General features: G+C 43.2%; 1 protein-coding gene across 1 annotated transcript in view; it reads right to left on the bottom strand.

The window, feature by feature from the left end:
• The window catches only part of CLNK (cytokine dependent hematopoietic cell linker), an 83250-nt gene that overhangs the window by 34342 nt on the left and 22377 nt on the right, over positions 1–26531 (bottom strand). The window contains exons 4-10 of the mRNA XM_021677661.1: positions 24668–24705; positions 20255–20399; positions 18965–19071; positions 13399–13444; positions 1783–1808; positions 1550–1569; positions 435–545 (exon numbers count right to left, since the gene is read on the bottom strand). Coding sequence (XP_021533336.1) covers positions 435–545; positions 1550–1569; positions 1783–1808; positions 13399–13444; positions 18965–19071; positions 20255–20399; positions 24668–24705 — 493 coding nt within the window. The remainder of the gene's footprint in view (positions 1–434; positions 546–1549; positions 1570–1782; positions 1809–13398; positions 13445–18964; positions 19072–20254; positions 20400–24667; positions 24706–26531) is intronic.

Raw genomic sequence — 26531 nt, 5'->3', positions numbered from 1 at the left:
AAGTGAGCCTTTGTTTCAATTTTATTACAGAGAAGGTGTAATTTTTTCTTTCTTTCTTTTTTTTTAAACGGTTTTATTTATTTGTCAGAGAGAGCGAGCACAAGCAGGGGGAGCGGCAGGCAGAGGCCGAGGGAGAAGCAGGCTTCCCGCTGAGCAGGGAGCCCAAAGTGGGACCCCGTCCCAGGACCCTGGGATCACGACCTGAGCTGAAGGCAGACGCTTAATGACTGAGCCACCCAGGCGCCCCAAGAAGGTATATTTTCTGTTAAAGAATCAAAGTGCAGTTTTCTAAGAGTCTTTTCCCTCCATGCATCATTGGCTCTTCCCAGCACAGTAGGAAGACTGTTTCCCGAGATGGCTGGTTGTCCTCCTCACCCTCCCGAGCCCACCAACCTCCCTGGGCATCTCACCAGCAACAACACCAAACCTGTCACCTGGGCCCTTTCTGGACGTCGGGGAAGCTGATCCTCTGAGGAAGGGGTGACCGGCGGCTCTCCGGCTGGGGGGGCAAGGGCTGGTACTTCTTTGGAAGAGTGACAGGTGGCCTGTGGGAAGAGTCACAGTGAGAGTCTGAGAAGGTTCGCTGTGCAGGTGGCTCCTCAACCAGCCCTGTCCTCTGTGTCCCCAGCTTTGGGTGGGAAGTCCATTTTGGGGTGCTGGCTCCTTGACAGGGCAGTCTGATCCATTTCAGGTAGCTGCGATTATCCGAATACTGTAGTCATTCTCCTGCTGAGCCTAAAGCTCCCTCCCTGCAACGTGCCCTTTGGTCTGGTTCTGTTTTCCAAAGGGTGGGATGTCATTTTCTGCAGGGCATCATAGATTTCTCAATATGCCACCTATCTGAGATTGAGGAAGACTGGAAGATGTGAGCTCTTTAAATGCCCCCAAAGAATTAGGAACATGTTTGAGAGTCAATGAATGTCTCACTCACCCATTTATTCTCACATTCACTCATTTACAAAGCATATCGGGCACTATTGATGGAGGCTGGAGATGCAGAGAGCAAAGACACAGTCCATGCGCTAGACACTTCCCTCCAGAGTGGCAGAGAGAGAAGCCATGAGACGTTACCAGCAAGGGTGGTTCGCGCTGTGATGGAGGTCCTCTTGGGGCCCCGAGAGGGACAGCAGAGTGCCTCACCAAGAACCTGAGAAGTCAAGGCTGTGACTCTCATGTGTATGTGTAATAGAATAATAGTAATATTTCTACATATACTTGATAGAAAAATCTGTGTGCATATATAAATATAGGCCTATACCTTGTAAGTTCCTGAAGGCGTTTCCTAGGGCCGGTACCGTCTGGGGGCTTTCTGTACTAAACGGAGGGAAGAAACGGGGAAAGGATGGGGAGCAAGGTGCACATCACGGACTGATGAGTGAAGGTACGTGGAGTGGCTGACTTGTTCGACCTTGTTCACTGGCAAGCTCATCTTAGTTTCTCAACTATCAACTGTTCGTGTTTTTCTTTTTTAAATTCTGGAGCTTTTCAAATTCTGGAACTAATCATTTAAGTGCGTAGCAAAATACAATTTCTATTTTAGGTGTCTTACCGAGGAGGTGGTAAAGGAGTCTGCAGAAGGAAAGAGAATCAGAAATTAAATTTATTATTCTCTGAGCAGAAGTAATGCTTAACAATTTTGGGGTTTACAAATAGAAATGACAAATTCCAACCAAACGCCTGGGTTATATTTTTCAAGTGATATCCAAGTCTTTACATGGTCCACATCCCCATGCTTCTAAAATAAAGAGTGGGTACCAAACACATTTTAATGATTTCTCTTACCTTGTTTCCTTTTGTGGGTCTGTCTCCTGAAACATAAGAGGGAGAGCAGTGAGTTTATGGAAAATGTCATCAAGCTAGTTTTACATATGTTTGAATGGAAATCATTCCCATTTGAATAATCTTGATGATAATGTCAATTAAGGTTTGTTGAGATCTTATTGGGTACCCAGGACCTAATTATACTAGTTATGTGATCTCATTCGATCCTGGCCTTTGTTCTGGAAGTGAAGAGTGAGGTATGGGGAAGTTACTCTCCAGTCACCCCGTAAATGGTAGAACGAAGACTTCATTGCATGCGGTATGACTCCCAAGGTCCCCCTCTTAACCACTAACTCTTGATGAGAATTAACATTTTTATATATCTCTATAGTTATCTCATTATTTCAAATTCCTGACACACACCTTCAGTGGACATTTCTGAGCAGAAGAAAATAGCATCACAGTAATGTCCCGCTGGGAGGGTTTTCTAAGACTCCCAAATCCAACTTTTATTTTAGACCAAAGTAAGGACAAACTAGGTAGGACAATTGCTCAAGACCACCCAACCCTAGAAAAACCTGAATGAAGGTCAGGGGGGCTTTTCCTGACTCTCAGGTAGTTTTATTTCCACAATTGGATTCAACTCAAAGACAGTTATTGGGCTGCTACTCTGAGCTAAGCACAGAGCCAGGCGACAGGATACAAAGACAACATGGCCTTCCCCTCAAGGTGCTTATGGTTGTTCGGTTTCCAGGCAAAGGTCTGGGTTCTGGGGACGCAGTGAGGAGGGTGAGACACTGTCCCTGTCGCCGTAGGGTTTATACCTAGGAGCACAGATGTGCATTGAAAACACTATTAAATCTCTGAGAATTTGAGAGAGAAGGTCATGGTATTAAAGAGACACGCAGGACATTTCAGTTAGTCTGGGGTGTCAGAAAAAGCCTCCTTGAGAAAGCAGCGTTCACTGATCTGTAAGAGCGGATGTGGTGCCGTAAATGATGTTTTATATGGCTGTGGGAGGAGCCAATGGGAAAACGTGGCTCCTGTCAGAGGTGACTTCACCTTGGGCTGATTACTGGTCTCCACGCGCTTCGTTTCCTTGTGTGTGAAGCAATGAGGCCGAACGGGCTCAGTGGTTTCTAACTGAGCTCTGAAGGGCGCCCTGGGCTCCCCTGAGGACTCGTAAGGGGCAGGAGGGTTAGGGGACTGGTTTCTGGCTCATTGTTGCATGTCACAGGAGGCTCCATTCCATCTGCTTCCAGATTTCTTTTGGGGAAAAGTCCAGCTGGCCCAGAAAAGCACAACACAACAAACACTTGTCTGGATGATTTCAAGGGCTCTTCCGGGTCTAAAATAATTACTTGAGTGAGCAAAATTACCATTCTCCGTATTTTGTTTTTGGAAAACACTTTTTAAATGGATAGACTAGATTTCTCAGCATACATTCAAACACTAATGGCAAACAGGAATCGTAGATGTTCTTGGCATTGTAAAAACCAAATAGGATCCGGGATGGATTTCAACAACAGTAGCCATCTAGTTAATGTGAGATCTCTGGCTATTTCAACGGTATTTCCAAAGAGCTTAGACCACGTGATGTCCTCTTAAGGCACCAGGTCAGAAAACGTAAGATTAAGTTCGTCTCACTTTGTTGTGCATTGGCTTGACCCGCAGAGCTTCCCAGTGGACTGTCTCGCTGTTCATAATGATGCCTTTCCCTGTGAGGCTAGATGCTGGCTTTCTAAGAGGCCTTTCTTCATAGCTACCACTATATCTATGGGGGACCAATTTAATTTACTGGAAAAAAAATTCAATAAAGAGACTGAGTATCTGGGATTCAGTAGGCACATTCCATTTATAGTTTCAGAGATATCTATCCTGAGCTCAGAAAAGGACATCTCTCTTCCTTTTATTCATTGGCTTGTTATTGCACATGTAGTCTATGTCAGGCCCGGGTTCATTTGTAATATATTTATTGATGCAGGTATTGGGGAATATAATACCCAAACAAAAGTTGCTATTCCCATGTAACTTGTATTTCAGTGGCAGGACGTAGAAAACAAATAAAAGTATACAATGACAATGACAGGTGAGGACAAGTGCTCCCAAGAAAAATGCGACAGAGTGAGGGAGAAAGCAGGGCCATGGAGAGAGCTGGAGCATGAAGAGTTCTCCATCTGTCACGCAAGAGAGATGGGGAATGGGGTGACCATTTTTTAGGCAGATCCCAGAAAGCCTCTCTGGTTAGTTAATGAGAACAGAGACCCAAGGAAAGTGAGGGAATCATGTGACTGTGTGGGCAGGAGTTTCGTGACAGAGGGAAGAACAAGTGCAAAGGCCCTGACGTGAGATGACTAAGAGGGAGGTACCGCTTGAGCAGTGGTTGCAGAGTTAGGGACATCCCCAGATCACCTGCCGTCTTGTAGGCTGTGGGAAGAGCTTTGTTTTAAACACGTTGCATCTTTTGATACACTGTTCATGTGTCCTGTGTCTTCATTATAATATGGCATTTTCTCTGGCATCACTTAGACTTAGTTCCCCACCCCCGCCAATTAAAACAGTTTTGTATATGATATCATTAGCAACAGCAGTGGGGATTTTGGCTGTATCAGATATGTCTGTTAGTAAGCATTTATGCTGTCGAGCTTCACTTGTTTGTTGCTTAGATAATTGAAATCCTACAGACTAGTGGGTAAGAGTGAATTTCAAGAATCCTACAAGCGAGAAAACTGGATCAAATAGGCAAAGTACCATGCCATGCTGTGATAATTCATAAAATCCAACCAGCTTTGCTTTGGAGGGAGAGTGTTTAATAAAGTAATAACAGCTCAGGTATTTGGGATAATGGAAGAAGATGAGATAGGGAGTGGAGTTTCTGGAGTTTGAATCTTGATTCTGCTACTTACTATAGGCAGGATCATAGCAGGTGCTCAATAAATATTTATGAAATAAGCAAATGGATTGAAGGACTGCTGAGTTTTCTCATCTGGAAAAGTGAGAAATGGTTATTCACACTTCACTGGAATTCACGCATGGAATACACGGGTTAATGGACTTCAAGTACGTGGCTTGTTAATGCACGCCCAGTTATTAGCATTATTGTGTGATGAAAAATTAGAGGGGGAATGACAATTTACTCTCTTTGTGAAGTACACACAAATATTCTCAAATGCTAGGAAAACTTTCCGCTCTGTCACATAAGAAGACCCAAATGTTTGTTCTCTGAGGTCCTCCTTCCCTTGAAATTCAATAAAGTGGGTTTCACGAGGAGGAGGCTTGCATGCTCGCCATCTGGTGGCCATCTGGGTAATTAGCACCATCTGCCAACAGCGTGTCCTCATTTGCTCTTCGTTCTGCAACGAGATTGATTTCACTTCCGCTACAACATTTACTGCTGCTTCCGTGGTAATGTGGAGCGGTGAGCACAGCATGGCTGTAGAATCTGATGGATGGGGCTGGACTGTTACCTCCACAACTTATTAGGGAGAAATCACAAAGAGATCGTCAACCTTACAGGGTTCTGTGAAGTTAAAGCAAAGCGTGCTGGGGAAGAAAGTATCACAAGACCTGTTTGTGGTTCTGTCGGAGCAGCTTGTCCAGCGTACACAGCTTGCTGTTAAATTTTAGGAATTTTGCAATGCGGTTGTTAAACACAGCCATTATTAAAACATAAACTGTTTCATGTACACTTCAGTTGTATCAGCGACTGCCGAACTGTCTTCCAAGTGGCTGTGCTGTTCTGCATTCCCACCGGCGATGCATGAGAGTTCCTGTTGCTCCACATCTTCACCAGCATTTGGTGTGGTCCGTCCTCTGGATTTTGGCCATTCTTCGAGGTGTCCAGTGGTATCTCATTATTGCTTTAATTTGTACTTCCCTGTTGACGTAGGATGTGGAACATCTTTCCATAGGCTTATTTGGTGACGTGGCTATTGAGGTCTTTGGCCCCCTTTTTAATTGAACTGTTGGTTTTTTTATTGTTGAGTTTTACGAGCTCTTTGGATATTTTGGACAACAGCCCTTTATCAGATATGTCTTTTGCAGGTACTCTCTACAGGTCTGTGACTTGTCTTCTTATTCTCTCTTTCTTTTTTTTTTTTTTTAAAGATTTTATTTGACAGAGAGAGACAGCGAGAGAGGGAACACAAGCAGGGGGAGTGGGAGAGGGAGAAGCGTGCCTCCCACCGAGCAGGGAGCCCGATGCGGGGCTCGATCCCAGGACCCTGGGATCATGACCTGAGCCAAAGGCAGACGCTCAACGACTGAGCCACCCAGGCGCCCCTTGACATTGTCCTTCCCAGAGCAGAAGTTTGTAGTTCTCAGGAAGCCCAGCTCATCAATGATTTCTTTCATGGATTGTTCCTTTGGTGTTTTGTCTGGAAAGGCATCACCACCCCCAAGGTCATCAAGGTTTTCTACTCTGTTATCTTCTAGGAGTTTTATAGTTTTGATTTTTAATTTAGGTCTCTGATCCATTTTGAGTTAATTTTTGTAAAGGACCTAAGGCCTGTGTTTAGATTAATTTCCTTTTTTTTTTTTAAGAAGAGGATGTCCTGTCGTTCTAGCACCATTTTTTGGAAAGACAATCTTTGCTCCATCGGATTGCCTCTGCTGCCTTATCAGAGATCAGTTGACCAAATGTGGGTTGATTTCTGGGCTCTCCATTCTGCTCCACTGATGTATGTGTCTGTTCTTTAGCCGATACCGCACTGTCCTGATTACTGGGCCTTTATGGTACGTCTGGAAGTAGGATAGTGTCAGCGCTCCAAATTTGTTCTCATACTTTTTTTTCCCCAGAGATCTGTTTTCAGACATTTACCGCTGCTTGTGATCTGGTGTTGGCACCACTACTAATGAGCTGAGTGATTTAATGCAAATTGATTGGCCTCTCTGGGCTTCGGTATCCTCATCTGTGACTTAAACGGGGGGACAGAGATACGTAGGATCCAAGAATGTGTTTCTTGATAGAAGGGACAAGACACAACAGAGTGGCAACAAATGGGATCTCTGAAATCATTCACATGGGGTTCGAATCCCTCCTCTGTCACTTACTGAGTGACAGTGGGCAAATCATGCAAACGCTCTGGGCTTTGGGTTCCACGTCTGCAGAATGCAGATCAAGAAGCATAGTTCCTTGGATGTGGTTAGAATTAAATAAAATAATACTTGTTTTTCACTTAGCTGCCATTTGATTTATGTTAAATATATGCCATACCCTTTATCTATGAAATATGATCATGAAGATCAACACTTCAGAAATGGACCATCAGTGTAACGTTCTGTAATTAGAGAAACAGACTCTGGGCAAAAATGGATAAAACCTGGGCTCAGTTACAGTATTCATCATGTCTAAGAGTTTTATGATATATGGACGTGAACCATCAGGACTGCATGTCCTGATGATTAATTATGAAAGAGCTTCAGAAGCAACTTAGGATCCAAGTGGCTAATGTAGATCTGACAAGCCTCCTTTGAGAAACCTCTCCAAGTCTGTTGAAGCGTTCAGAAATTAATTCCAACGATAAGTTGCTGACACCCTTCTTTGGGTTGGGCAGGGAGAGAGTAAGTTAGGCCAAGCCACGGATTTGAGAGGGACATACCTTCTTTAGCAACTGCTCAAATCGGATCAGAAAGTATAGTCTCAGGAGCGTGTACATCAACATGCACTTGACCATGTACAGCTGCATGCTGGGGTTAGTGATGGATGTGGGATAGAAACATCTTCCCCAAACAGAGCTGGGGAAGGTCTTCTCTGCTGACCTGGGTGTCTCAGGGAATGGAGGGAGGGAGGTCAGGTAGGGCACGCGAAGGACTAAGACGTCAGGGGGTGACTTGGGCAGTGGGGTGGGTGGGTTTGTGTGTCTGGATTCACAAAATGCTAGAGACCATTGTGCTCTACTCTCTTTCTACAGATGGGCTATGAAGGCCCACTGAGGGAATGTCATCTGCCTAGATTTGGAAACAGAGAAAGAGATGGGACCAGAAGCAAGCAACCCAGGCCTCTTGACTTGCTCCTCCACAGGCCCCCACCTAGTGGGGGTGCATGACTGAGGGTCACAGGCTGGTCTCTAGGTGGTCCAGTGACACCTGGAAATGCTGATTGAATACGCTTTTAAAATGGGCTAAATTTTAGACTTAATTGAATAAATATTTACTATGCATCCCCTATGTGTGCAGCCCAGTGCTGTGTGTTTGCTGTAGGGAAAATAATGTTCAATAAATGTGGATCCTTGTGATTGAGGAGGCTAGCTTGTTTTTCATATTCACCTACAAGACTTATTTTGTATGCTGAACACCAGACTGGATAGAGCATGAAATGGTTTTAGCTTAGAGAGAGAGTCAGGAAGATGCTCGAGTGCTGGGAGAAAGACAAGGGCCAGAGGGAGCCCAGAACCCTGCGAGTCTGGTCAGTTCAGTAGGCCTCCGTGGAAGGTCCCCCATGTGTCAATGACGGTGCTGTAGGTTTTCACTGGTTCTCACCTTTCAAACTGGCAGATATTGTAGGATATAGCTGGTATCGCCTCCATTCTAGACAAGTGGAGACTAATGTGGAGAGGTTATGATCCTTGGAGTTTTCTTATTTGCAAAACTGGTGCTGGGTGTGAACCCAGGGCTCCGTGTCCGCAGGTCTCACATTCATGCAACCACACTTGAGCTGCTTCTGAGCATCAGAAATCAAGTTTCACTTCCCGTGAGGTCGTTGTCTCCCATCTCGGTCCAATGTCTCTTGCTCTGTGAAGCCTTCCCTGGAGACACCATTCTCCTCCCAGGCAGAATGAAGTACGCACTTTGTTGAGTTCCCAGAACGCTTTGTGTTGACTGGACCAGATTGTGGGCTCCTCATGGTCTAAGGTCTTATGCTATTCAATGCCTGGAACAAGTAATTTTAAACAAAGTGCCCTGTTACCCGGGAAGTTATCACACAGTGTGCTAACTCCCTTGTTTTTAATTCCTTTATTTGTGGCTACTTTGTATTTCTCTTTCAGAAAGCCGTATTTGTTAAAATGAGCAGTTTTATCAGATGCCCTTCCTTTTCTCTGAGCCTTATTATTTTCTGTGTATGTGATGGGGAGACAAAATGCTTTCCTGTAGTCCCATTACTGAGGGGTTTTTATAAAATTTATAACATTTATAATAAATTTATAACATTAACTTTGAACTGAATATTGTTACCAATTCTTCTGTTGCTTTTGAGTCATGGGTTGTGTCTGAAATAAATTTAAATCTAAAATGATAGGAGAATAATCTTAAATTTATTTCTAATCATCTCTGTGTCTCAAGGCTTGTTATTTTTCTCTAGAATACAATCCAAAGGATGCCAAATTCCATCATTTTTGTGATGTTTTGTGTTGCCATATTCTGCCACTGGGGGACAGTATCGCCCATCAATTCATGTCCAGCACCAAACCTTGCAGAGTTTGGATGCGTGGGATAGCGGAACAGGAGGGGGTGTTTGCAGAATGGATTTTACAGCAAAACATTGGAAAACATTGCCAAAACCCTGGGTTCTGGTCTAGGCTCTGGTCTCTGTGACCTTGAGCGAGCCACTTCTCTTGCTAGATTTCCTTGCATAAAATGAGGGAGTTAAATCAGATTAACTCAAACTCATCTCTAATTCTAATTTTGTTGGCATCCAAATTCCTCTAAAAGCAAACTAGAAGAAAGGCCTTTTGATGGCATTATGTGGAATTCTATTTTGCTTCTTTTCAACCAAGCTCATGTTTCTGGATATACGTGTTCAGTCACCTGTGCATAATTCTCTTTCGTTTCTTGGAAGGTTTATTGTATTTCGTTATAAATTCATTCTTGCATATGGTATGCTTGTCACCTCAAAGAAAATTGGTTCACAGTCTGTGCTTGGTTCACATCTGAGGCGAAGAAAAATTCACTTTAACGTCCTTTATTCTCAGCATTAAGAAGCTAAGCCGCACTATATTTGGACATGATAGCTATCCTTCTCTGAAAAGAAGACAGTTTCTTCTGGATTTGTAGTGAGTGCTAATGGGCTCATCATACACAAGCTATACTACTATATTATATAGAAATACTTTGCCCCCAAATAAACTTTCACCCATTTTTAGAAATGAAAAAAAAAAAATCCAAGCTTCAGGGAAGATAAGGTCTTGAAATCTGACAGTTTCCAGATAATGTCAGAATACGATTGCAAGAAAAATGACATGAAATGTACATTAACATAAATCTATAACTGCTCAACTTGATGAAAAATATCACCATAAAATTCTGTCATTGCTGAACCACCCAATATGTTTTTTTCCATGACATTTTGTGAGGATGCATAAATTATCCGAGAATGTGTTTGCATCAAAAATACAGAATTTTGTAATAAACACATAAATCATTCAAGCATTCTCCAGCAAGATGCCTGATCCTAAAAATGGGGGTATTCATATTAATTTTGACCCTTTGAGCTTCCTTCTCTGTGTGGTTCCTTAGAGCTCTGGGTGGTGATGGAGAACCATCAATTAGGGAAGTGAAGGAAGAGAGGGTGTAAAGAGAATAACTCTTACTGGAGAAGTTTTCCATGCAACCTCGCCCTACTCCCTACAAGCCTCAATTCTGGGAGCTCTGCTTTCACTGATGTCCTGTATGCAGTCTACATGGGGGGCTCCTTTTCAAAAACAGTCGTATTTTTGCAGCCATGGTCCCTGTATACTAGCCTACATTTGCTGCAAAATTGACAGCATTGACATAACTCTGAAAGATATGCCCTTGTTGTGCTTTCTTAGGAATTAGTTTGCTTTTCTATTATGGGCAATTAATATCACATAAAGAAGCATGATCCCCTGTTTGCTTGGACTACCAGAAAGCTGAGGAGGCGAGTCAGTAGTTTAATTTTAATAGAATGTAGTGATGTGTACCCGAGGATCCTGAATTTTATCTTTGCCTTAATGTTATAGTCTACCTAGATTTACACTAGGATTTTATTTTTATTTTCTTCTATTTTACTATGTAAGTTTTTGTTAACTACCCCAATATCTTTGTGAGCTCAGGCAAAGTATAGATAAATATATGCATGGATAGTTGTGATACTGTGATTTATAATAAGAAATATATATTTGGTCCTAATCTCCAGGATTCTGCCACAGAGTTCATAAATCCCTTGGAATTTCCTAAGTGATGAGAACTATAAAGGTGTCTTTTCTTATGTTAAGGAGGTGACATTTGGACTGCACCTGAGGATGGTTGTGGGGGGATGGGGGAGCCCACAGTGTGACTAGAGAGTTGGAACTTTCTGTACCTCCCACACTCACCCCAGGGAGTGGAGAGAAGATTGAGATTGAGTTCACTTGCCAATGCCCAGTGATTTCATCAATTATGCCAATGTAATGAAGCCTCCATAAAAACCAAAAAGGTCAGAGTTTGGAGACCTTTTGGGTCGGAGATAAAGGAAGCAAGGGGGGGCACACCCTTTCCCACATACCTTATCCTGTGCATCTCTTCCGTCTGGCTCTTCCTGACTTATATCCCTTTATTATAAACTGTAATCTAGTGAGTAAAATGTTGCTCTGAGTTCTGTGAGACTCTCTAGCAAATTAGTGGAACCTAAGAAGGGGGGGGGTTCACCTCTAATCTATCGCTGGTCTATCGGAAGCACAGGTGACAATCTGAGTTTTTGACTGCCATCTGAAGTGGGGACAGTCTTGTAGGACTGAGCCCTCAACTTGGAATCTGATGCTGCCTCTGGGTGGATAGTATCAGGATTGGGTTGAGTTGTAGACACAGCTGGTGCCCAAGGACTGCTTGGGGGTGTGGGGAGAAGTGCTCCCCCAACATGCATGTTGGAATGGGGATTAGAAGCGTCTAAATAGGCCAACAGACATGTTGATATGTAGAATAATGGTCAAAGAAGCTTCTGCAATCAAAGAAGTGAAGTTGGATGTCTATGGTGAACTATAAAAAAGGAAGGACTTGTGAGGTCCATTTCTTGTTTGCTCTCATTTCTCAACGAGTGCCTGTGAAGTTTCTAGAATGATGTGCAGCATTTGTGTATCAAACGATTATGGTCTGATCTGGGATTCCTCGGTGCTTCTGGTCCCTTTCTCTGTCAAGAGGTGTGAAAATACTTTGTTTACATAATTCACCTGGTTTCTACGGACTAAAATACATGAGTTCGTGGAGAAGAGCTCTGAATCAAGTGCTGTGTACATTGAAGGTACTGACATTTTAAGGACTAAAGAGGCACTGATTTGGAAGCTCCTGTTTTGGGGGAGTTTTAGGGGTGGTATGGAAGGGAGACAGACGGGTCTGTCAGGCTGTGCAGGACTGAGAGGAGGAAGGACTTGAGAACAGCTAGATTTTCCTGCCTCTGTGAATGCTCCGGAATTGAATAGTCATAAAAACCCTGCCCACTTCACACTTTAAAGAGGAGGAAAGTAAGACCCAGAAAGGTTAGGTGCCTTACTTAAGGTCACACAGCCAGGGAGGGGCAGAACCTGTGTTTTGGCTACTCTGGTTGCTCCTTCCACCATGCTTCCTGTTGTGGGGATATTCTGTGTGCCCCAGGATGCCCCTCCATCCTTTACCATCTCCATCTGCCTCTCCATCCCTGGGGTACCAACCAGCATGGACCACATACTGACTGCCCTGCCCTCTGGTTTCTGGTTGGGTTCAGTCCCTGCAGGAATTCAGAGGCAGGTTGGAAAGGGAAGTTGGTGGGCGTGTGTTCCTTTGGCTTCCCCTCCATGAAGCTCACTGGTGCTGGTGGTGTCCCTCCCCTCAAGGTGGTGTGCTTCTGGTTTTCTGTAACTGTCCCCTCATCCCTTTGGGCTAGGGTTGGTGACAGCACAACTGCTCTTAGCCCCAGTTCCCACATCATCCCTACACTCCACACATCTCAGTAAATGGTTCCTTTGTAAATAAGTTTCCTTAAGTCATCCTAATTTGGGTGCACCCTCTGTCTCCTCCTAGGACCCTGACTGTTACAGCTTCCCATGAAAGAAAATGTGATGTTAATAATATGTTATAGAATATAGCATTAGACCCATAAAGGATGAAGTCGATATGTTTCAAGTACTGGGAAGTGTAAGTCATTGCCATCTTTTCCAGCTGGACATTGTGAGAGAAGATGGAGTATGGGGGAGATGATGAGAGGAGCTATAATGTGTATGATCCAATTAAATTGCTTTGGCTGTCCTCCATTTGTGCTTCCAGCACTCCTGAAATTGATTATTTCCTTTCAGCTTTCTACCTGTATCTTCATCTCTAAATTGAGTTGCTTTGCCTAAAGCTTTAAAAATCTGTTTTCATATGAATTAATCAACGTTTTAAAATTAGATTTCTATCTTGTGATTTTACTGGGGATATGCTTGGAGAAATAACTTAGTTATATATTTAATGCAACCCATATGTTTCAAAGCAATTCCTTTCTGAAATCGCACAGCCATGGAATACGAATTTTCACAATCAATTTCTTCATCAATAAGGTAAGGTGATAAAAAGGCTTACGATGTGGGAGAGCCTTTCCAAAAGTAGTTATTTCATGAAGTATATAGTCCAATAGATCGTCTTGTTTACGATAACCTGTGACCACCAACAAAGATAACCTGTGACCACCAACAAAGTTCTTGGAGGCAAAGAAAATATCCTTGCATTTCAAACTTTGTAACTTGACTTTACCTTTAACATGTTGGCTTCTGGAATCCTTGAAGATGGGTTTGTCCACCTGTGGAAGACAATGTGGCACCATTATCTCTTCAGTTGTGACTATGATACCATCGAATATGTTGCCACTCTGTATGGTTACTCCCCAGGGTCAAGGCATAAGTCCCTGGACTCATCATTCTTAGAGAATCACCATATGTGTGTAGTCGGTAGTCAGTCAATACATGTGAATAAATGCAAATATGCAAATATGTGAACCACCATGACAGCGACCAGTGTAGTGACCTCTGATGGTGTTTGGCGTAAAAATACTTGTGTTTGAGATCCAGTCCTGCCTCTTATTGCCGTGAAACTTTGGGAAGGCATTTGTCATATTATAAGCCTTAAATTTTTAATCCTTTTAATAGGGAAATTAGTCAGTTCAGATCCTTGAGTTATTATGAAGACCAATATACATGGTCAAGGATGTGGGAGTGATCAAGCAGGCAGATGAGAGTGTGGCCATGTGTGGATGCCCGTTTGGGATTTCACCTTCATCACGGGCCGGCTGTGAGAACATGGCAAGTCGCTTAACCTTCTGAGCTTCAGTTTCCTCATTTGTGAAATTAAGGTAACAAAAGTACTGATACGTCAAGAGGATGGGGCGATTACATAAGACACACCATGCAAGGTGCCTAGAACAGAGAATGGCACCAATAAAGCTTAAGAGTTGTTAGCCTTCATTATTAATATTACTAAAGGCATTGGCCAACCATTAAGGGGTCTACAAGGGCTAGGCAAGAGGGTGAAGAAGAAAATGAAGATATCATAATGATGCCCAGGGTTTTTGAAAGCCTTTAAGCCTAGGTCAGCAGTGGGGTCTATGATGGTTAATTTTATGTGTCCACTTGACAGGGCCACAGAATGTCCAGATAACTGGTTAAACATTATTTCTGGGTATGTCTGTGAAGGTGTTTCCAGATGAGACTGGCATTTGAGTCAGTAGCCCAAGTGAGGCAGATTGCCCTCCCCAGTGAGGGTGGGCATCAGTTAATTCATTGGGGCCTGAATAGAATAAAAAAGGCAAAGGAAAGGAGACTTTTGTTTCTGTATGTGAGTGTTGAGCTGCGATAATTGATCTTTTCCTGCCCTAGACTGAAATTTACATCATTTGTTCTCTTGGTTCTCAGACCTTTTGGACTCAGACTAGAACTTAGGGCTAGTCTGTCTAGCTGTCTATTTATCATCTATCTAAGTATCTATCATCTATCATCTATATCATCTAACCCCCATGGTTCTAACCCTGACTAATACAGCTTGTAATGTCACTCTTTATTGGCATCAAGTTGAGGTAGACAAGGTGGATGGGGGGAGGGAGAAGGATCATTGAATCCCCTGTTACTTCTTACCCCGTGATGTTCAATGTCTAGTTCTTTTCCTCTGTGGAACACCGAACCGTAGTATATGCCTGGAATGTGTGTGGCTCTTCTGCTGGTCCATCAGTCTAGCAAGAGTTGAGTGTCCTTTGGATGTTGTTATTGCTATGGCCTCCTTCAGAGCTTCCAGTTCCTTCAGGTTACTCTGTGGAGGCTGGGGTGCTGGATGGGTTTTTCAACATTCTGTTGCACCCTCAGCTTTCAGCCTTCTCTGTGTGCCTGCCTTATGGATGGGGTCTCTCAATGCTTATGCCCACCTCCCACTGCTAGCCTGGTCACAGGTGCAGTAGAGGTTCTCTCTTTCTGTCTTAGGTAGGCCTTGTGTGCTTGGAATCTCAGAGATGGGGCTTCCTCAGCATTCCTGCACTTTTCCCCTTAGGTGGCCAAATTAATTTGGTGTCTTTGGACATTTGGATCCATTTGGCCCTTTTGTGTGTGAGAGCGTCTTTGCCCTGCACCTTCTCCAGCAGTAAGTGCCCTTGGATGGTGTTAGTATAGGATCCCAGGGCTGGGAATATTTTCTGACCCTTTCAAGGGGGCTACTCCCATTTTCGGTCAGATAAATATTTATTCGTGCCTACTGTAAGCCTGTATCAATGCTAGATTATGAGGGAAAAAGAAGAATAAGAGCTTGGATTCTAAAGGGCTCAGACGTGCACACAAGTCTGAGCTCACAACATATTATAACACATTGTAACACAGATTTCTCAACCTCAGCAGCATTAAGAGTTGGGGCTGGATAATTCCTTGTTGTGGGGGCTGCCCTGAGTATTGTAGTAATCTTAGCAGCATGTCCGTCCTCCACCCTTAGACGTCGGTAGTACCACCCCCGGTCCTGACAACCAGCCTGTCTCTGGACATTGCCAACCATCCCCTAGGGGCAAAATGGCCCCTGATGAGGACCACTGATGAGAACCACTGATGACCATGCAATGATATGTCAAAGACTGCTTTGCAATGCTTCCTGCAGAAGGCTTCTCAAAAGCCTCTAGCTGGGCTAAGTGATGCAGCTTCTGTGAAGCATGCTCACCTCTGTCTTAGCACTTTGCATTGCATTGGAACTGCCGGTTTGGGCCACTGCCTCTTCCATTAGACCGTGGGGAGTGGCTCATTTTTCATCCCCATCGTTGAGCACAGTGCTTGGCACATAGCAAGTGCTCAATAAGTGGAAAATGGGCAGAGGCTTAGTGGTTGAGGACAGTTGTAACCAACCTACGGAGTCTAGGTTGGAACTGGCCTCTTGTCAGGATTAGTGAAGATGCCTTTCACAGCTAGTTGAATCTCAACAGAGATTACAGAGAATGCAGAACTAGTAAGAATTAACTCCTGAGAATGAGGCTATAATGAAAAACAGTATCTGCTTCTCATAAAAATGTGATTATTCAAACACTGGTCAAAAGAGTAAAACTGCCTCCTTATCTGAATTGAGGCCAAGTCCTTAATTAATAATCCAACCTCCCCCCACCCTGCCCCCTGGCCAAAATTGTGCTGAGTCTCCCATATCCCCTTTCTCACATGATTTCACTTGACTTGATATGCTGAGATTATAGTTCCACTTGCAAAGTGATCTAGCCGAAGGAAGAAATCTGTATTGTAACAGAAAGCTACAAAGATATTATGAAGGAAATGTAAAGAATTAAGAATGGAGGCTTAAATTCTGGCATAGTTGTTTAAAAAACTCCAACGAGAATTATCTTTAAAAAAATTTTTCTCATAAAGGGATACTTACATGTAAAGGGGAATGAATCGGTGAGTTCTGGGGGAAAGGGAAGCTCAAGTTTTTAGGTGAACATTCTCTGTTCTTTCATAACCAGGACAGAAATTGTATCTTCAGCCACTGGCCCAGTCGCTCTGCAATTCTTAGTGTTTCCTGAACATGCTTTATGCTCCTGAGATGAGTGCCCTAAAGCGCCCTCCTCCCCGTCCCACAAGCCCTGGGGGTGCTGCCCCAGCGGCAGATCTTGCTGACAGTAGCAAATATTCACCTGAGAACTTTGAAGACCAGGCTGAAAAAGGGTTCCAGGTGGACAGAAGTCAGTTGAGCCTGGATCTCTTTTCCTATTAAACAGCTACTCATATTTCAAGATTCAGTTCAAATGATTGAGAGTTTGTTTGTTCATTTTCCTCCATCTAACCAATATCTCCTGAGAGCCTCTTACATAAAGGTACTGTGCTAAGTGCTGGGGCTAAAATGGTCCCTGTTCTCAAGGAGAGGTCCTCTATTGACCGCTTCATGCTAGGCACCGTGCTCTGTACGTATTATCATTAACAGTGATGAGATTTAATAGCTAAGATAATAAAGGCTCAGAGAGGATAAGTAGCTGGCTCAAAGAGCTCATAAAAGTTGGAGCTGTTGGGGCGCCTGGGTGGCTCAGTCAGTTAAGCATCTGCCTTCGGCTCAGGTCATGATCCCAAGGTCCTGGGATCGAGCCCCGCGTCAGGTTCCCTGCTCAGTGGGGAGCCTGCTTCTCCCTCTCCCTCTGCCTGCCACTCTGCCTACTTGTGCTCTCTCTGTCTCTGTCAAATGAATAAATAAAATCTTAAGAAAAAATTGGAGCTGTTAAAATGGGGATTATAATGCTCATCTTGCAAGGGTATTTTAAGGATTAAATGTCATTCATTCATTCCCATCTCTACTCAGGGAAACCTTGCTTGACTACTCTTACCCTGCTTTAATGATTTTTTTTTCAAAGTATTTATCACTTAACATATTTCTATTATTTATTTATTTGTTTGCTTATTTATTTATTTCTAGTCTCTTCCCACCAGTATGTAAGTTTCATGAGCATAGGGCCTTTGTTATTTACCAATGCATGTGGGAGCTTATCACTGTGTCTGGTCCATGGCAGGCACTCAACACATATTTCTTGAATGCATTTGTTGAGTGAATGACTGAAGTTTAGCTTGGTGCCTGTGTAAAGCCGAAGTGTTCAATATTTCATCCCTCATCCTGTTCTCCCAAACTTTCTTGGATGTGTTCTGGGTAAATGACATTGCTTGGTAATATTTGTAGTTTCCTTTGCTTATCAATATTAATAGAAGCCCTCAAGTTAAATAGATAGACAATGTGAACAAATAATGCACAAGGAAGAATGCACTATAAATATTTAAAAGCATGTTCATGCTCACTAATAAATGTGGTACAAATTTAAAAAAAAGGACAGTGAAATCCCTTTAAAAATGTGATTAGTGAAGTAATAGCCAGTTTTGGTGAGAGTCCTGTGAGGCGCACATTCTCATACGGGGCTTCTGGGAGGGTAAATTGAAGCAATTTTTCAGGGAAGAAATTTCACAATATGTACCAAAGCTTTTTAAAATGTTTTCACTCAATGGTTAAGTAAATTAATTAAAAATCCCATAATGGGGTATGATAGAGCTATAAAGATTATGCCATTAATGCTTATTTATCATGTGGGAAATCATTTTATAAGCAGAACTTAGTAAGAAAAGAAAAAAAAAAACAGTATGTGACATCGGGACTCTCTTGCATGAAATATGTCTGCACAGAGAATACGGACACAAAACGTCACATAGCATCATGCCTGGTAAACCCTGAATCTCCAGGGGTGATTCATTTGTATTTCTGCATGAAGGAAATAAAAGCATTAGCAAAAGTGTTATTAAAAATGAAATTCTATATATATGTTTAGCGCATTTGTATTTACAGGATATTTTCATAGGTCTCTTGTAACGTAGTGTTCAAATGGCCTTTCGAAGTAAAGCACGGTAGGGATTTTTAGTCCTGTTTTACAGATGGGGTTACAATGGGGCTCAGAGAGGTTGCTTGACTTACTTCTTACCACCTAGTTACCAGCTGCCAGCACTGGGCCTACAATCTGGGCAAAATGATATGTTATTATCAACCAGATCTGAGCCCAAATTCTGCTTCTGGTAAAGGAAGGCAAGCCTCAGGTGTGATGCTTGTGAAGAGTCCCCACCCTGACTCCTCTCAGAAAACCTTCCCAAATGCTAGTTCTCTTCCCTTCTTGGTGCTCCTTCCCCGGGACCAAGATGTCAGCAGTTATACAAGCCAGTTCCCCTGCCCCTCGCTGAACTCAGCGTGCTCATCACCAGCAAGATGCCTTGGGACTGAGAGGTGGGGAAGCTCTCAGCTGCTAAGAATGGCCCTGCCCATGTTTGGTTCACATGGCCAAATCTGTACTCACTTTTTCCAGCCCCATCTGTGTGTGCCAGGGATGGTGCTCTGTGGGGACAGAGGTCTTGGTGTCTAAGGGATGGGGAGTATCCATCACACCCTTGAAATAGCGTGTATCTGTGAAAAGAGAAAAATTCAGTCTTACCTTATGTGGACTCAGCACATCACAGTTTACAAATATGTGCATATATACCAACTCATTGAATCGTCACGATGTAGGTATGAGGGAAGCAGTTGTACTTTGGACAGATTAGGAGATGAAGCCCGAGGAGGAGGACGTGTATCCCTCCCAGTCTGTATGTGTAAATACCAGAGTCTGGACTTGAGAATCCTTCACTATCTCAGCCTTGGGAACTCTTGCTCATCCTTCAAGCCTTGTGCTGTGTCACGCTCTTGGCAAATCTTTCTAGAGCCCACCCATCAACACCCACCCCTGGTTCTTCTTTCTGTATTACACACCTAATCTTTTTGCACCTGCCACCGGATTGTGACCTTCCTGAGAATGGGGATCACGCTTTGTTTATCTTTGTGTCACTTGATCAGTCCTAACACCGTAACTGCACACAGCGGATACTCAGTAATTGCTTGCTGAGTGAATGAATGAAGGTGTTTCATCATTATTTACAAGGTGATTCTTTCCAAAGAAACTTCTGTAGACTTGTCTCAGTGGGTCAGGTGCTCAGAAATCACAAGTGCTTCCTTCTCTTTTCCCTTACAGCCCTGTTCTGTATCTGCAATTCAGAGAACTTGCTGAGGCTGCCCCGTGTGCCCCAGTTGGAAAGAGGCAGGGTGCGTGTGAAATTATATCTTCCCTACTCTTAAAAAGCTTGGCTTTGCTGCCATGTCCTGGGGCTACATATATGCTGGCTACCTATAAAACAAGTCAGCCAAGTTGAGAATTCTTCCCTTTCATGCTACTCTCCATTATGCAAACTCTGTCTTAAATTTCCCATGCTGCCCACAGCCCTGCCTGTGCACCCTCTGCCATGCTCACCAGTTGTTCCTAGGACTCAGGGAGAGCATCCTGATAGTAACAACCTGTAGTTACAGAGCTCTGACACTGTGCCAAGTCCCCTGGTGAGAACTTGAAAGAACTCTCAGGGGGTAAGTTCTGTTATTATGAACACCATTTTCAGGTAGAGGAAATGAATTTTTTAGGCTTGCTTAAGGCCACACAGCTAGTAAGCCATGGAGGCAGGATTTTAGCCTAGAGTTGTTTAATTCGGAATCTGCAGCTTTCATTGCTGTGCAGTATTGCATCGTGGATGTGCATTCCCAGATTTTAGGCCCCAGACGTTACCTGCGTATTCCGATTCCTTTATAGGCCTGGCTGGTAAAATTTGTATCGATTTCCACGCCTGTACCACGTGAAGCTCAGGGTCTTCGTAGTCGCCATCCCTGTAATCTTTCGTTCCATCCAGAACTGCCGCAGCAAAGTTCCTTTCCTAAGCAGGAGGGAATGGTTGAGTGAGTCAAGGGAAGGTACAGTCATAACAAAAGTGCTAGCTAGGGGAGTGGTATAGATTCTCTTCGCTGGAAACGTTTGAGAATCTGGGACCTGGGCAGTTAAATTCTTGTGGTAGGCAGAATCCTAAAGATGTCCTCAAATATTCCCATTCTTGGTTGTTCGATCAAATAAGAATCTGGGTGCTGCTATGAAGGGACACTGAGGATGTACTTAAGATTACTCATCAGCTGTCCTTAAAATAGGGATATTATCCTGGATCACCTGAGTGGTCCAATGTAATCACATGAGCCTTGCAAAGCAGAAAGGAGATCTATTTGCAGATGATGGGATCTCGTATGTAGAACATTCCAGGGAACCCACTAAAAATTACTAGAACTAATAAACATTTCAGCAGGGTGTCAGGATACGTGGTCAATACACAAATTTCAGTTGTATTTCTATATACCAGTAATGAGCTCCAAGTCTGAACACTGGGGCTGGCAGGATTGGGTATCATTCAGCAAGAGATGTAATCATCATCACAGAAATTCTGGAATCTTCACCTATGTGTTGGGATTTGGATTCAGCATTGTGCCGTGTTTCAGCCCGGATACTAATCTCAGTGGTCTTTCATACAGAAAGATCCCTTGTCTCTCTTAAAGTTTCCGCTAAGACTCCAAATGGCCATGGCTATGAATAACAAGTCCAGTTACAAGAGATTTTCATGCACATCCCCCAGTTTGGCCATCATGATTAAGAACTTACATCTTTCTTTTACAAATATAGAACCTGGGAATGGTGACTTCTGAAAGCCACACAGGCGATAGGTGCCATCGATGGGCAGAACCAGGTCTTCTGCCACATCCACACTAGAATCCAGCACCAGGTATTAAAATTGTTCTGAACCTAAGATGAAGAGCGAAGAGTCTAGGGCATTCCTTGTGTTGCAACATCCATAATTTTGACTTCTAACCAGAGAGTGCAACAGCAAACTGTGTGAGCTGGGCTCAGAGCCTGAGTTTTTAAGCTCCTTTGTTATTCTGCAGAGAGCATTTCACTTCTTCCCAGCCAATCCTAGTCACACTATGGGAATTGGGCAGCCCACTAACTCTTTCTTTGGACTCCCGATTATTTTATAGTCAAAGACTGAAGACTTAAAGTCAAAGTTACTGCATTATAGCCTTAACTATATCTGGTTTTTTGTTCCCATAGTAGATTCTTAATATATGCTTGTTCAATGAAGTACATAAAATAATAGATTTTAACTAGATTTACAGTGTAATGATGAGTATGATTTAAAATTTTTCATTTATACTGTAATTTCTCCGGTTAGAGATCTCTTTATTGGAGGCCACTTCAAATTTATTTTTGAATTAGATGATATACACATGCACTAATACAATCACCCAGAGTTAAGAGTGATGTTGGCAACCAAATTTAAATGAGACAATGCATGTAAAATTTTGAGCAAAATGCCTGATGGTCGGCACTCAATAAATAGTAGCTATAAATATTACTGTGGCAGCTATACTAAAGACAATTGCAGAAATTCAGAGATAAAGCAAGGTCACCGATCCTCCTCTTAAAGCCCTTCTAACGTTTGTTAAGGACTTTATATATGCTAGATGCTTTATGTACTTTATTTTGTTGTATAAACACAACAATCAAGGAGGTGGTTTTATTATAGTGGAGGGACTTGGAATTAGAGGCTTGTGTTTAAATTCCAGCTCTGCATGATTCCAGTTCTCTAGGGTATGTGAGCAAGTTGCTTACCAGCCCCAAGCATCCAGGTGTGTAACTTTTTCCATCATTGCTCTGTCAAAGCCGTTTGGTACAAGTAAAGACACCGTCCGTACTGGGCCTGATTTCCAGGCCAGCAGGAGTGCTGTGGGGACTCACCAGCCTGTCTGGAAGGCCTTTTAGGCTTTCCTTGGGCTCTAAGTAACTCTGCTCATTTGATGCAAGAGTAAGTCGGTGTTCTCCCTGGGACAGCATAAAGGAGGTGGGCTCCCTGAAGACTACAGGTTTGGCTTTCAGTGTGCTGCCCTTGATTCCTATCTGAGCGCTCCTAAAGGAAAGCGAGGCTCAAGTCCTATAAGAACTGAGGGCTTAGGCAAGTTACGAAGTTATAAAATTCTAGGGGCTCAAGTCTAAGAGAACAGGGACCAACGCAGTGACCCAGCGGTAGGAACAGAATAGAAAGGGAGAGCTTGATGACCCAAAGGAAAGAGGTTAGGTCCCTGAACACAGAGTTGGAGTGGGACCATTGGAAATGTTGCATGGATACTGTGCCCCTATCAGCCAGGCATTGTGGCTATGAAACCCTGCCTTCTTGTTCTGGTCTTAGGAGTCAAGCTGGGCTCAGACAGGAGTTCTTGGGTGGGAAACCAGGTAGGATCAGTCTGCTTGGGGGCAGCATGGATTCAGGATGGAGTCACCCACTCCGAGATCTAAACTGTGGGTCCGCTTTATGACCTTGGGGAGGTTACTTAACCCCTCTGACTCACATGCTCAGTCTGTAAATTGGGGATGGTTAAATCTGCTTTATTTGGTTGTAGTCAGAGATTAAATGCTGTCCATAAGGGTTCTACTTTGACACCTGCCCATGACAGGAGCTCAGGACATGGTAGATCCCTTCTCTCTAGTTAATGTACTGAGTTTTGGTAGAGCTGAGTGCCCAGAGCAAAGCAAGCCTGCCAGGAAGGGAACTCCAGGGGTTTTCACAATTAACCTGGCAAAGGGGGAAGGTGGTCAGGCTGTTCTCCATCAGAACTGCGCAAAGAAGTAAGTTCTGACCTGGAGCAACTCCTTTTGGGATTTGACAGATGGATATTTGTTGCAAGAGCATCATTAATGTACTATTATGGCAACTACCAAGACTCCGCAGAGCACAATCTCTTTGGAAAATCTTGGACCTGCTGGAAGAATCTGAGACAGAGCCCATCTTTAGTCTAGTCCCCTTGCTAGACTTTGTGGGGTCAGGACACAGAGGGACACCAGGAGGGACAGCAACCACCACCCCAGGTCTGTAGAGAATCTACACACCAGACACTGAGAATCTTGCCCCCAGGACCAAATATAAATATTTTGGCTTATCTCTTTCCAGATTGAGAAAGAGACAGAATTTTATTTTGAATATAATGAGGTGCATCTATTTATCTAATAATCTATTACCTACCTACTATCAATAGCAGGGATTCTTAATTAAAAACTCAGTATTTTCTGTCCATAAGTCTCCTACTTTATAAAATATTTTGTGATTGATTGATTTGTTGATTGATTGATTATGTGTGTGTGTCCTAGGGGGAGGATCCATAGCTTTAGTTTGATTCTTAAAGAAGTCTTTCAAACAATAAAGAACTAATGATTTTACAGGCAGATTCTCTCTCTCCCTCTCATCTACCTATTCCATATATCATCTATAGACATGCTAGTTAAAACTATTTAAATTATGTACAATTTAACAATAAACTTATAACATTAGGTAGCTGAGTTCATGTTATAAATTACATTTTCTTTACTCATTAAAATTCTTGTCAATACTCTTAATGGCTTCATCATATGAATACATCAATGTTTTTTTCTCTTATTGAATATCTGGAATGATTTCAGTGTTTCTGTTTAACTATATTTTTATAAAATATAAATGAGTATGTTTACATATTAATCCAAATTTCAGATTAGTTTCTTAGTTTAAATTCCCAACCATAGGATTATTGGGCCAAAGAAAGTGGACATTTTTAGGTTGATTGGTTATTATGAAATGGCTTTCCAGAAAGTTAGTTCCAATTTAATATTTCACCATGAGCCTTAGGAAGTGCTTTTCTCGTCACATCCTTGCCAGCACCATGTGGTGACATTTTCATCTTATTTCATCTTCGCAGTGGCCATGTGAGTTAATTTTTATCTGCATTTCATAGCTGAGGAGTTGGAAGGCAGTTTTTTTTTTTTTTGCCTCTCTATTAAATGCCTTATTATCCACTTATTTCTTTCAATTTAATTAAGAAATAATTGAGATACATCACTGTGTATGTTTAAGGCACACAGTGTGATGGTTTGATTTACAATGTATATTGTGGGAAGACAGTTTATACTCAAGAACTGAAATGCAGATTTCTCTGCTAGGAAATCATGCCATTTGGAAAAGTTTGTTGTTGTCGTTGTTGTTGTTGTTGTTTTCTTTAAATTCATCAAGAACCTTGAAAAGAGCCACTCACTTTGTCATGTCAAAGACAGATAAGTAGGGAAAGGAAGCGGCTGACTTACACATTCGAGAAGAGGCTCGTCCATAGCCCGGGACTGGCCTGCCAACAGAAGTAGACAAAACGTTACTGCGAAACATGGAGAAGAGTGGGGGCGCCTAGGGGGTACAGCCGGGTAGTTCACTGACTCTCGGTTTCCACTCAGGTCGTGATCTCAGAGGTCGTGGGATCGAGCCCTTTGTCCAGCCCTGCATTCTGCACAGAGGCTGCTTGGGATTCTCTCTCCCTCTGCCCCCTCTGGCTCATGCTCTCTCTCGCTCTCTAAAATAAATAAATAAATCTTAAAAAAAAAAAAAAAACAACACTTTGAAAAGAGTGGCCCTTGTGTTTCTCTGAAAATTCTGTGCTCATTGCCATTAATTTCTCTTGATGGCCGTTGCCTAAAATGTAGTATGTATGTCCGTACCTCTCCTATCTGCTGTTCTTGCAAAGCAGGGCGATGAGAAAGGAGGCTGGACAATTAAATCCAAACTAGGAAGGCTCACTTCTTCTATGGAGGGTCAGCATCAGGTTAGAAGGACCCCCCTGCCATCCCCCCCCGCCCCAGATGCACCCAGTCATGACTCCGAGGGCGTCTGGGCCCATGGAGAGGTTTGCTTGCCCCTCCCCCACCCTCTGGCCCACACATTGCATTTGCTGTAATCTGCCATACGTCTGTCTCCTGGAACACATTGGAAGTATTTCACGGGCAGGGGGGGATAGGTCTACTCACTCATCTGTCCCCAGCTCCAGGCACAGGGCCCAACATTAAACACATGAATTCTTTTTTTTTTTTTTTTAAGATTTTATTTATTCATTTGAGAGAGACAGAGAAAGAGAGATCAGGAGGGGAGCAGAGGGAGAGAAAGACAAGCAGACTCCATGCTGAGCACAGAGCCCAACATTGGGCTGATCCCAGGACCCAGAGATCAGGACCCCAGCCGAAATCAAGAGTCAGACACTTAACCTACTGAGCCACCCAGTCGCCCCCAAACGAGTTCTTGACAGGTGTTTGTTGAGTAAGTATTATTCATGTGAGTTTTGCCAATGCTTGACTTGGACTTGTTTTATGGAAGATTGCCTGGAGGTTGTCTAGTGCACTCGATCAATGCTCTGCTTTAAACTTTACCCTCAGATGATGCAGAGCCACCATAGAACTGCTCACATGATCTGCAGGGTTTTTTGCTTCCTCTAGACTTAATTTCCTAAATTGCATTATAGTCATGCTGTTAGTCCACACTGAGGAACACCATAAGCAGAAAACGTTCTTATCACATCCTCTTTATTAGCACATATGTGAGAAGTTTCAAGAGGGTCTCAGGAGCTGCATGCTTCTCAATGATTAGTTTGCTTTGATTTAATGGAAAACACCAATTTTATAAGAGATTGCATTTTCCTTCCTCCTTTGGCTGTTAAGAATCTCAGGGCAAATTTCTGGCCTGTGTCCAAGTCACGCAGAAGACCACAGGATGATGTGTATTTCTACATCTTGCTCTGGCTTCATCGTGTTCTTAGACTTTTGCCCCTCCACTCCGAATTCTCTTACCATACCAAAATATGCAGTTAATAGCTGGGGATTTGTGTTAGCATGCCCAAGCCTTGTGTAGAGTGTAATGTGTAAATTAATGAAAGTTTGGCTCAGTGGAAACACAGCTCTCTGGAATTTGCTTAGGACCGGTGCATAGGGAAGTGTTAATTAGCCAAAGCTAATTTCCTTGAGATAACGAGTAGGCAGGAACAGGAGTCTGCCTGCACCTGCCACCAGGTCCCAGCCCATCCCGGTGGTGGGACTTGCAGCTACCACTGTCCTGGGGCACTGATGACACCTTCCTGACCCAACACGATTACACCCCTACCTAGAGCCGTGGTGGGGAAACCCACAGGTTTTC

The sequence above is a fragment of the Neomonachus schauinslandi genome, chromosome 2 (assembly GCF_002201575.2).
Source record: "Neomonachus schauinslandi chromosome 2, ASM220157v2, whole genome shotgun sequence".
Taxonomy (NCBI): Eukaryota; Metazoa; Chordata; class Mammalia; order Carnivora; family Phocidae; genus Neomonachus; species Neomonachus schauinslandi.
Note: the sequence above shows the minus strand (reverse complement) of the source record. Positions and strands in the feature narration are given on the sequence as shown.